This window comes from Nicotiana tomentosiformis, chromosome 2 (assembly GCF_000390325.3).
Source record: "Nicotiana tomentosiformis chromosome 2, ASM39032v3, whole genome shotgun sequence".
Classification (NCBI taxonomy): domain Eukaryota; kingdom Viridiplantae; phylum Streptophyta; class Magnoliopsida; order Solanales; family Solanaceae; genus Nicotiana; species Nicotiana tomentosiformis.
The window spans coordinates 99,404,636-99,416,422 of record NC_090813.1 but is presented as its reverse complement, the minus strand read 5'-3'; the positions used below and the strand labels follow the sequence as shown (position 1 = coordinate 99,416,422).

The following is an 11,787-nucleotide window of genomic DNA, read 5'->3' as shown; positions in this document are numbered from 1 at the left end:
ATTATGGGATACTTGATTCACCGTACTAAAAATATGTTATTCAATTTAAAATACGTTTACCTTAATTACTAGTGTAATATTATTATATTCTAACTGGTGTACAGCTAGTGCATGAAATATACCGCTCCCCATCATCCCTCTTACATAAGACACACCTGCACATCTTTATTAATTTTACCGAAAAGGGCCATATATGCTAGTGAGCTATACGAATTAGGACAGATATGTGTGTCGTTAATAGTTTGGCACAGATATACTCAATCTGTCCAATACTTGTTCATTCATGCCCTTAGTTTAACGGAATCATTATTTTGTCTTTCTTAAATAATTAATAACTGGATCCAACCAAAATCTGTTGACCCGATCCGTTAGGACCCGACCCACCCTTATTTCAAAGATATTTTTTGATATATTATTTTTGTTTGATTGAGAAATTGTATGATAATATATTTATTTATTTGAGTAATTTGATAATCGTTTTTTTTTTGTTATACATCATTTCGGGAAGTAATCCTACTAAAAGTAGTAATTGATATTTATTTATTATTTTAATAATATAATATTCAAATTAGTTTGTGCTTTCTTCAATCATTTTATCATCTATTTTTATTTTTCTCACAATCTATTTGTATTTTTCACCAATACAAATATAAATAACTCCATGTTCACTATCACTTACTATGATGGATCCGTTTTTTTGTTTAGATAAGTGATCATTATATGATTGATTATTAGTTTATTGGATTATTTTTTGCATTACAAATTTGTTATGAAATAAGTAATAAATTGTTAAAACAATGGTGCTTCTTTTCCATTTTTATTAATTAATTATTTCATAACAAATATTATTTCATAACAAGAACAGTGGTGCTTCTTTTCCATTTTTATTAATTAATTATTTCATAACAAGCACCACTGAGAAAAATAAAAATAAATAGTAAAATGATTGAAAAAAGTACAAACTAATTCGAATATTATATTATTAAAATAATAAATAAATATCAATTACTACTTTTAGTAGGATTACTTCCCGAAATGATGTATAACAAAAATAAAATCGATTATCAAATTACTCAAATAAATAAATATGATTATCACACAATTTCTCTATCAAACAAAAATAATATATCAAAAAATATCTTTGAAATAAGGGTGGGTCGGGTCCTAACGGATCGGGTCAGCAGATTTTGATTGGGTCTGGTTATTAATTATTTAAGAAAGATAAAATAATGGTTCCGATAAAATAAGGGCATGAATGAGCAAGTATTGAACGGATTGGACATATTTGTGCCAAACTATTAACGACGGGCATATTTGTCCTAATTCGTATAGTTAATTAGCATATATGAATGACACTTTTCCGTTAATTTTATGTGCAAATTTCAAAGTTGTCTTCCTTTGGGTGATTCACAATAGGTTTCGTCCTAAGCAAACACGAATTATACCTATTTAGAGCTTTCCTTCTAGAACGTGGAATCCTTTTACAATGACAACACCAAAAAGTACTCCAATCCTTTTAGGAATCAAATTTTATTTCTACAAGGAAGCAAAGTTATAAATAGAATTACTAGATCAACGTTTAACCCTATTTCTTTGTCCGGAATAGTATTATATTCTTTCTCTGGATCACAGCTAGTAGCAGTCGTTGGCTTTCTCTAAAAAAGTGAGTGCATTTGAATTAAAACCTCTTTTCTTCTCTAATTGCTTTGTTCTTCGTCTTTTAGTTTATATATCTTTTCTAAAGAAATTATATAAACGTCTCAGCAATATGGTAATGGGAACGAGGAAATAGTTATGGACATCCTCACCAGACTACCTGTGAAGTCTCTTTTTCGATTCAAGTGCGTTTCAGAATCTTGGAAGACAATAATCTCTCAACCTTATTTTAAGAAGAAGCATCTCGATCATGCTAAGAACCAACTAAATTCCCAAAAATTGCTTTTTGCCGGAAGTAGGAGGGATAGAACTATTTACTTCTATTGTTATTCTTTATCCTCCGTTCAACTTGTTAAGGATAGAAGGAGTCTTGATTGGCCTTTAAATTCTGAAATTCCATATTGCCGTATGAAAGTCTTTGCTAGTTGCGACGGCTTGTTTCTCATTGGAATTTGGAGTAAACCTGACGATCAACCTTCGTTGTTATTGCTATGGAACCCCACCACACGAGAATCAATAATAATTCCCCATGAAACGCCACAACTGGAATCTGTTTACGGATTGGGATATGACTCTACTAGTGATGATTATATACTCTTTAGAGTTGACACGGACGAACAAGCACTCGATGAAATTCTCGCACTGAAAAATGGTTCCTGGAGAAAAATTTATAAAACCTCAAGTTGGGAGGTTTCCTATTTGTTGTCTGGTTGGCATTGTTTGGCATTCGTACACGGAGCATTTCATTGGCTTGGTTTCCTACGAGGGTTCTCTGTGGCTTCATTTAATATTTCAGATGAAAAGTATAGAGAAATACCATTGCCAGTGACAATGCCATTAATTCCACAGATAGGGCCAGAGGCATTTTATGTTGATGTGGGCGTATCAGTAGTGGAAGGAATGCTTAGTGTTTTTTATAACGACGAGATAACTTTTAATTTATGGGTAATGAAAAACTATGGTGTCATAGAATCTTGGACAAAATTGCTCAATATACCAAGTAATGGAATTCATTTTATCAGGCCCATATATAAGTTTTCCGATGGTGAAATGCTACTTCGCTACAGAGATTGGATAGCAAGTCCTGTTTATACAACATCCGATGGACCAATTGGATTAAGCAATCGGATATGGCCTCAAGTTTGTGATATTGGTGAAATCAGAATTTATGAGGATGGTGTTATTTATACGGAAAGTTTGATCTCTCCGAAATTAGATCATTAATTTGTGTGCTGGCCGTCTAAACAATAAGTATGACTCTCATTAGTTAGTATAAGTACTTGCTTATGATGTAAGATTAAATGTTTTATTTCTTTCTAGTTCTATTTGTTCTTCTGCCTTTTTTCCTACTCCAGAAGACATTCAGCATTTTCCCTTCTTCGTAATTTCAACAAAAGGAAAATCCCTCAATTAGTTTTAGTCAATGGAATAAAAGATACAAATAACTCCGTTCCAATTTATGTGAACAAACTATAAAGCAAACTGTAAACCTTTGTCTCATGAAATTAAGGTTAATCCAGGCATTAACCCAAATAGCTGCCCACCCTACCACTTAAACTAAAAATAGCCGGTAAATATATAATATATGCACAATTTATGTATTACATGTATATAATTGTGTATAAGTTAGAAAAAATAAACAATTAATATGACCGACTATTTGATAGAACATGGAATCCTTTTACAATGCTAACACAAAAAAGTACTCCAATCCTTTTAGGAATCAAATTCTATTTCTACAAGGAAGCAAAGTTATACATTATATACAATTACTGTATCAATGCTTAACCCTATTTCTTTCTCTGGAATAGCATTATATATTCTTTCACCGGATCACAGCTACTTGTCTTCTCCAACAAAGTGACGTACTTCGCTAATTGCTAGCTTTCTATTTAGTCTTTGTTCTTCGTGTTTTCGTATATCTTCCTTAGAGAAGTTAACGTCTTCAACCTGTGAACTAGCAAAGCATTTTGGTGGTAATGGGAATTCACATACAAAAGGATGAAATACTTATGGACATTCTCAGCAGGCTACCGGTGAAGTCACTTATTCGTTTCAAGTGTGTTTTAGAATCTTGGAATACATTGATCTCTGAACCTTATTTTAAGAAGAAACATCTCAATCATGCCAAGTACCAACCCAATTCCCAAAAATTGCTTTTTTCCCAATGGTCCCCTAAGGATAAAGTTTTTCACTTTTATTGTTATTTTTTATCCTTGGTTCAACTTGTTAAGGATATCAGGAAATTTGATTGGCCTTCAAGTTGTAATCCACCAGATGGTATAAAAGTCTATTGTTGTTGCGATGGCCTGTTTCTCATCGGAATTTGGAGTAATCGTGATTTGGCAAAACCTTCAATAATATTGGTATGGAATCCCTCCACAGGGGAATCAATAGTACTTCCCCACTAGGAAAACTCTACTAGTGATAACTATGACGAGAAAACTATTTTTGGATTGGGATATGACTCTACTGGTGATGACTATAAAGTTCTTAGGATTGACATATGTTGGTATGACAAGCAAATTCTGGCATTGAAAAGTGGGTACAATGAAATTTCATGCCCGTTCTGACATGTTAACCAATGCTCATTATTTCTTGCTCTAAGTGTATCGTATTTTTATCTATCCAAAGCTTGTATAAACCTCTCACATATGCGTATGCAGAAAGTGGTACGCTTTGGAGGGCAGAAAACCTTTTTCTAGAATATTAATGAGCTCGATTCAAACTTGTGGAAAATTGGCTTGGCTGGTTTATTGCTTTAAAATGTAACGCAAGGCCAGAGTAGTGCCCTTTTCCCCTTTGTTAATGGAACAAACGAATCTGAGTCAGCCCAGCTAATTTTATTTAAATTGTACGTTTGACGCTCCACAGTTCTCCCAATTGACTAGCTTTCTTTTACAATGACAACACAAAAAGTACTACAATCCTTTTAGGAATAAAATTTCATTTCTACATGGAAACAAAGTTATAAATAGAATTACTAGATCTAATTTCCTTTTCTGTCTTTGTTCTTCGTTTTGCGTAATTCTTCCTAAAGAGTTTAACATCTTCAACTTGTGAATATATATTCGTGCTTAATATAATTATATATGCTTTTTGAAATTACGTAACTGTAATAGAATTGCAAGTGCATCCTCATCATCCGGCACAATGTTCCTCTCTAACTGTTATTCCGATATCCCAAACCAAAAACAAAGAAAAAGAAACAAAAAGAGTAGAGAGGAATATTCTGCAACTGTTGCGGGAAAAATACTTGCATCTTGCGATGTTTTAATTGTTGTGTGATTAGTTATAATTCTCTAGCAATTAAGAGGTTTTAAGGAAGTGATTTATTTTGGTATCACATGTATGATGTTTAGAACTTGATACAGTACTTTGGTAGAATTAACCTTGCTATGGAACCACAAGAGAATCAATAGTACTTCTCATTCAGAAAGGCCACAAGTGGAATCTATTTACGGATTGGGATATGACTCTGCTAGTGATGATTATAAACTGTTTAGGATTGACAAGGAGGAAGAAGCACTTGATAAAATTCTCGCATTGAAAAATGGTTCCGAGAGAAAAATTTATAAAACCTCAGGTAGAAAGATTGGCTCTTTGTTGTCTAGACACTAGTAGGCAATGTTTGGCATTCATACTTGGAGCATTTCATTGGCTTGGTTTCCTACCAGGGTTTTTCGTGATTTCATTTAATATTTCAGATGAAAAGTACAGAGATACCATTGTCAGATGAGCTGTCCCCCATATCCACGTGCAACGTTGATGTGGGTGTATTATCGGTATTGGAAGGAATGCTTAGTGTTTTTTATAACAACGAGGCAACTTTTAGTTAATAGGTAATGAAAAACTAGGTTGTCATAGAATCTTGGACAAAATTGCTCAATATATCAAGTACTAGGTTTCATTTTATCATGCCCATATATAGGTTTTCCAACGGTGAAATGCCACTTCGCTACAAGATTGGATGGCGAGTCCTGTATATAGGACATTCGATGGATCATTTGGATTAAGCAATTGGATATGGCCTTAATGTCACAACCTGCACCTTGGGGTTGTGATTTCGGCAAAGAACTTGTGAGAAAAGGCTCTTCTGATTGTCTAACGTAGATCTGTCTACTCGAGCAACTTGGGCTTTTTAATTTTAAGCATATATAAGGGGATATAGGTGATGAAAGCTCTGACCTGCCTCCCCCATACATGCTGCCACCAAGCCGTATCGAACGAGCTACCTTGGGGGAGACTTAATGGCATGCCTGGATGACTCAAAGGAGTGTCCTAAGTATCCATACGAGTTTGGGAACTCTATGGACGACGTTACGCCTTCGGGCTAGCGTTGGGCACCAAAGTGGCACTGGAGGCTCGATGTGTGGGACGGCCAGCCCCACGGGCTGCCGAATGTTGGAAGGAGACCTCTGTGCTGATTGGATACTTGACTCACCTATCTTAGGGGCATCATGTGTCGACTTGTGAGCATGGCTTGGGTTCAACTATGGAAGCAAGGATCTGTTGGCCTAAAGGTGCAGTTATGGGGCGACGCTGCACTATTCGGGATGGAGGTGTGTCGCGAGGGCTATGTATGGGCATGGCACAAAAGATGCGCATGACAATGGCCAAGGGCTAAAAGTTTCCTTACTCGACCAAGCCACGAGCTAGTTGCGGACGCATTAGGTGAGTGTCAAGCTTGAGGATTGGGTTGTGCACACGAGAGCGATGCTCAGTCTTGGGCGAGGGACAAGATATGTCCTAAGCCAATCACCCAGGGCGTGCATGGATTGTGATCCTAAGATGAAGTGCCACAACATGTCTAGGTCCAAGTGCCTAGACATCTTACGGGCGGCACAAATTGGGGCGAGCCTCATGGGAGAGTCCCATCAACAGGCACAGGATCGTGCTTGAAAACCTGGGAAAGGTAATAGGCTGGCCTGCAGTGAGTGAAACTGCGGGCGTCGCACGGGCGAGTCGGTGCCGCTAGCGAGCGTAAGGGAATCGGCCTGTGACATGTGGTATCAGATCTGATTAAGGCCATACTATACCATGGCACAATATCAAGGCAAGGGTGGATATGGCGAGTGCATTTTGGATGTCACTGCGGAGATCATGTCAAAGCAGAGATTGATGTTCATATGCCACTAGAGATCGAGAATCCGATACTGCTAGTCGAAGAAAGAAATGGGTGATTCCATTGTCTTTCAAAAGTCTAGGTCAGTACTCAATGAGGTAATATGCCGATGAGTCGGATGGTCAAGAGAAGGCCATGTTTGCCAGGTCGTGCAACCATATTGCAAAAGAGTGGGAGCCGTGAACTATAAACTTTGGGCATGATCATAGCAGAGATCTTACCAAGGGTGCGTGCAACGCATCAATAGAGTGTCTTTCCTTCGGGATAGACTTGTGAGCTACCTGAGGGCATTGCCAAGGTGAGGAAACGAATTCGAGGGTATAGCGAAGCTTCGGAATTGGGCGAATTTCCAAGTTGGAAGATGTCATCATTCTGGAAAGGACTGCGCTGAATGATCGGGGACCGTTAAGAGTCCAAGTGCGAGGCACACCGAACCGGGAAGCCGTGCTAGCAGGACCAAGAGAGTACCTGTCTATAGGGCGAGTATTGAAGTACTACCGTGAGCATTGGGTACTTGCTGAGGAAGTGACAGTTGAAAAACAAAGAGCTTTGTTCGGGAATGCGGCGATGCTATGACTTTGAGAATGTAGTACTCACCAAGAGTTGTCCCAAGACAATTCCCCAGGGCGCGGGAGCGAGGGACAAGACATGTCCTAAGCCAATCCCTCAGGGCGCGCATGGATTGTGATCCTAAGATGAAGCGCCACGACATGTCTAGGGTCAAGTGCCTAGATATCTTACGGGCGGCACAAGTTGGGGTGAGCCTCATGGGTGAATCCCACCAACAGGCACAGGATCGTGCTTGAAAACCTGGGAAAGGAACTAGGCTGGCTTGCAGCGAGTGAAACTGCGGGCGGCGCACGGTAGAGTCGGTGCCGCTGGCGAGCGTAAGAAAGTCGACCTGTGACATTAAGCTTGTGATGATATTACTGCAATCAAAATTCATGAGGATGGCTGTTTACACGGAAAGCTTGATCTCTTCGAAATCAGATCATTAATTTGTGTATTGCCCGTCTAAATAATAAGTATGTTTCTCATTAGTTAGTATTAGCTAGTACTTGCTTATGTAAAATTAAATTTTTTATTGCTTTCTAGTTGTATTTGTCCCTCAAAAGGAAAGATCCCTCACTTGGGGGTTGTCCAATTTTTAGCTTTTAATTTGTTTTAAGAATTTATTGACTTTTTTAAAGCACTTTTTGAAACTTAAAAGTTATTTGACGAGCTTAAAAGTTAATCCAAACACTTTTTAGTATTATTCAATATAAAAACGGATCATTTTACGAACTACTTTCTCGGTTCTAATTTACGAGTACCTATTTGACTTAATATAAAATTTAAGAAAGAACAAATACTTTTATAACTTGTGGTCCTAAACAAGTTATAATATTTATATGGCTATAATTATTTTGAAACTTGCGTTAAACATGCCAGACTATTTGTATAGCTATAAAAGCTTCTCATCGAAGATAAAATTGAAAGTTTTAAGTTAACTTATTTTTATAATTAGAAATTGATCATTCTTTTGAAAGGGATCGAAAGAAAAATAAATTGAAACAGAAAAGTGTGTATATTAGTAAATCACTTAATTATTGCTATGACAGTTCAAAATGACGTGTTGAATAATAGTTCAACGTGTAATTGTAGAATATACGAAAAGACATATTGCATATCATATATGAGGGGGCTCGAATGTGTGTGTATTTCAGATTCTTTTACTCTTTCGTACAAAGACAAAATCAAAATCAGTTTTGGATTAGATGAAAGAAGAATTGAAAACTGAACCCTTTTCACTTTATGAAACTGAAGGCATAGATTTTCTTGTCATAAAATTTTGGGCATCTGGTGCGCAAGTTATTTTCTTTTCCTTTGTAATGCTTATTTGAAAAGGTGGTACTTTCTGGAACTTGGGAACTTTTTGTCTTTTGCAAGTATATTGGATTGCATAACGTTTTCAAGATCATAAGAAAAGCTTCTCTCCTAGGGTTAGGAAATAAGTTATTTCATAATTAATTATTTTAGAATTAGATATTTTAGTATGAGTTATCCCACCTTCCCATAAGAATAAAAAAAATATTATAATCTCGGAATAACTAATCTTGAAATTAGTTATACCGCGATTTTATTCTAACCAAATATGAAAAAAAAAATCATCTTAAATTTAATTCCGAAATTAATTATCTTTAATCCCTCGTACTAAAACAGCCCTCAAACAGCATGCAAAAAGTTAGTTTGCATGATTACATCGGAATAACTCATGGAGCTTGGTCTAAAATTCATGGAATAGAGTTATTTACACTAAATAATATCGGAATAACTTAAGGAAAGCTATTGACCTCATCCACGGAGTATATTATTTCATACAATCTTTATAAACAAGAACTTAAGCTCATTTAAACTAGTCAAGTTTAAATGTCAACGTGATATTATTTTCTATCATATGCTCACTACTAGAAATTCGGCAAATACCGACCAACTTTAGTCGGTAAAAAAACCCCCCAAAAAATCGACCAAAGTTGGTCGGTTTTTCTTTTTTTAATTTTTTTTTTTTTACGAAACCGACCAACTTTGGTCGGTTTTCTTTGGCGCAAAAATGCGGGAAACTATTTTTGAGTCCCGCGAATTTTATGTTTCAAGAAACCGACCAACTTTGGTCGGTTTTTCAATTAATATAAATAAAAATTAATATTAAAAAAACCGACCAAAATTGGTCGGTTAATTCGGCGGGTCATTTAAAAAAACCGACCAACTTTGGTCGGTAATTTTACTTTTTAATAAAACCGACCAACTTTGGTCGGTTATTTTCGTGCGAAAATACAATTAAAGAGTATAAATCAAATAAAAGACAGTCTTAAAATAAAATGTACCAATGATCTAGTGGTAGAATAGTATCCTGCCACAGTACAGACCCCGGTTCGATTCCCAGATGGTGAATCTTTTTTTTACATAATTAAAATACCGACCAACTTTGGTCGGTTTTTTTTGCAATATTTTTTTTTTTTGAATTTAATTGACCAACCAAAGTTGGTCGGTAATTTCCGACCAACTTTGGTCGGTATTCCTTTCCGACCACAAAAATACCGTCCACACGTAAATGGTCGCGTTTTGGTCGGTTTTTTGCCATTACCGGCCAACGTTGGTCGATTTTTTTGGTCGGTTTTTACCGGATTTCTAGTAGTGGCTCTTTAACACACAACTTAGATTTGCCTAGTTACATCTACCGCATAAAGTAAGATTACTTATTAAATCGATAATATAATTTGGTTATTATATAATCTATTAGTATTAGTACTTGCATGATGTGCGGTATTATTAAAGAATATTAGTCATATCAAAATTAGATTTGATTTATTTGAGTATGTTAGATCATACGGTCTAACAAAATTATTATTGCCCTCTTGTCTACCCAATAATAGAAGTTTTATGTAATTAAATTAAACAACTCATATAATCATCGGATAGCCTTTGAATGATTGTCAAGTATCATAATTATATAGGTTGTGCTACAAATAATCTAAAAATATAACATGATTCAAAACTAATAAGAATATACTATAATTAAATGTGTCTAAAAAATTCTTTATTTATTACTTATATTTTTAATTTCATTTGTTATTTGTGGTCGTCATTATCACAATCTTCAATCCTTTCCTACTTATTACAAGTGGTGAAGGTTATAGAGTGGTTCATTTGTAAGCACATGTTTATTTTATTTAGAAGTAGTCTCATAAGAATAATAATTCGTCTTGAGTTAAAAGAATGATAAACGAATAATGTGACATAAAATTGTCTTCCTTGAATTTAAAAAGTATTTTAATTCATTTGAAGTCAAGATTATTATTGGAATGATCACTTTTTGTCCAATATGTTTTCTAAGAAACTTAGCTTCAGTAACTCGATTTATAAGTCTTATAATGATTAACCCGCATATTACCGAATAATAAGTTTTACTGTTACTCATATACCCATTTTTTAACAAAAATCGTCTCTTATTTAGCAGACTATTGCATTATTTTATGCACTTTGTTATTGACAAATGACTTACACCATTTTTTTTTAAACCTTTGTTTATCCTTTTTTTTTTCTTTAGTATTTAAGTTTCTCAATGCATACCTTATAGATACATAGATTTGGAACTTAGACTTAATAATTTATTAGTGGTCTAATGTACTATTGATTATATTGTAACTTTACTTATTATTGTTTAAATTTAGTTGTTATAACTCTATACCTATTGAAATGACTTATATTTTTTTTACATCTTTTTTTCTCTTTTCTTTGCTTCAGTATTTATTTTCTAGAGAATAAAATGACAACTCATTACCTTTGTTTTAGCATTATTTTTAGCACTTCATGAATTTATTTTAGTCATTTCTAATTTATCTGAACATGTTTGACTGAATACGGACTTTAAGAAAAAATGAAGATCTTTGAAATTTGTGATCCTAAACAAGTCAAAAGGGAGTCCAGAGTATTTGTGTGGTTATAATAGCTTCTCATTAAGGGTAGAATTTGAAGTTTAAGCTAAATTACTTCCAAATTTAGAAAGAGGTCATTCTTTTTGGAACTGACCCAAAAAAAATAGGTTCAAATAAACTGGAACGGAGAAAGTAATTGTTTCTGTAATAGCACGTACAATTAGAAACTAAATTTTCTCTCTATGTTATTTTTAGTATAATTTTTAAGTTATAATTTCAATTGTTATTAAAATGACCTATATCAAAAATTTATTATATTTCTAAAATTTTATTGAGTTGCTTGGAATTCTGTAATTTAAAATTTTCTCATTAGATTATAAAAAACTTTGACATCTCAAATTCAAGCAAGTCTTATAATTTATTTTAAGCTGATTTTCTATAACTTTTTATTTTCTTTTATTTCTTGTTAATTATTACATTATTCTTTACTTAATACTATTATACTATCATACGATTTTTTATTTAAAAGAGAGGATTCTACGATCCTATTTAACCTTATCCTACAATGATATATCTATCTAAACAATCATA

At 34.4% G+C, this 11,787-nt stretch overlaps 1 protein-coding gene across 1 annotated transcript; it reads left to right on the top strand.

Moving 5' to 3' along the window:
• Nucleotides 1–1,794: 1,794 nt before the first annotated feature.
• LOC104112198 (F-box/kelch-repeat protein At3g23880-like) lies at nucleotides 1,795–2,880 on the top strand. Its single transcript, XM_018776317.1, has one exon. The coding sequence runs from the start codon at nucleotides 1,795–1,797 to the stop codon at nucleotides 2,878–2,880; it is 1,086 nt and encodes a 361-aa protein (XP_018631833.1).
• The last annotated feature ends 8,907 nt before the right edge of the window (nucleotides 2,881–11,787 follow it).

Coding starts and splice junctions, on each gene's coding strand:
- LOC104112198 (XM_018776317.1), top strand. CDS start 1,795: ATGGACATCCTCACCAGACTACCTGTGAAGTCTCTTTTTCGATTCAAG.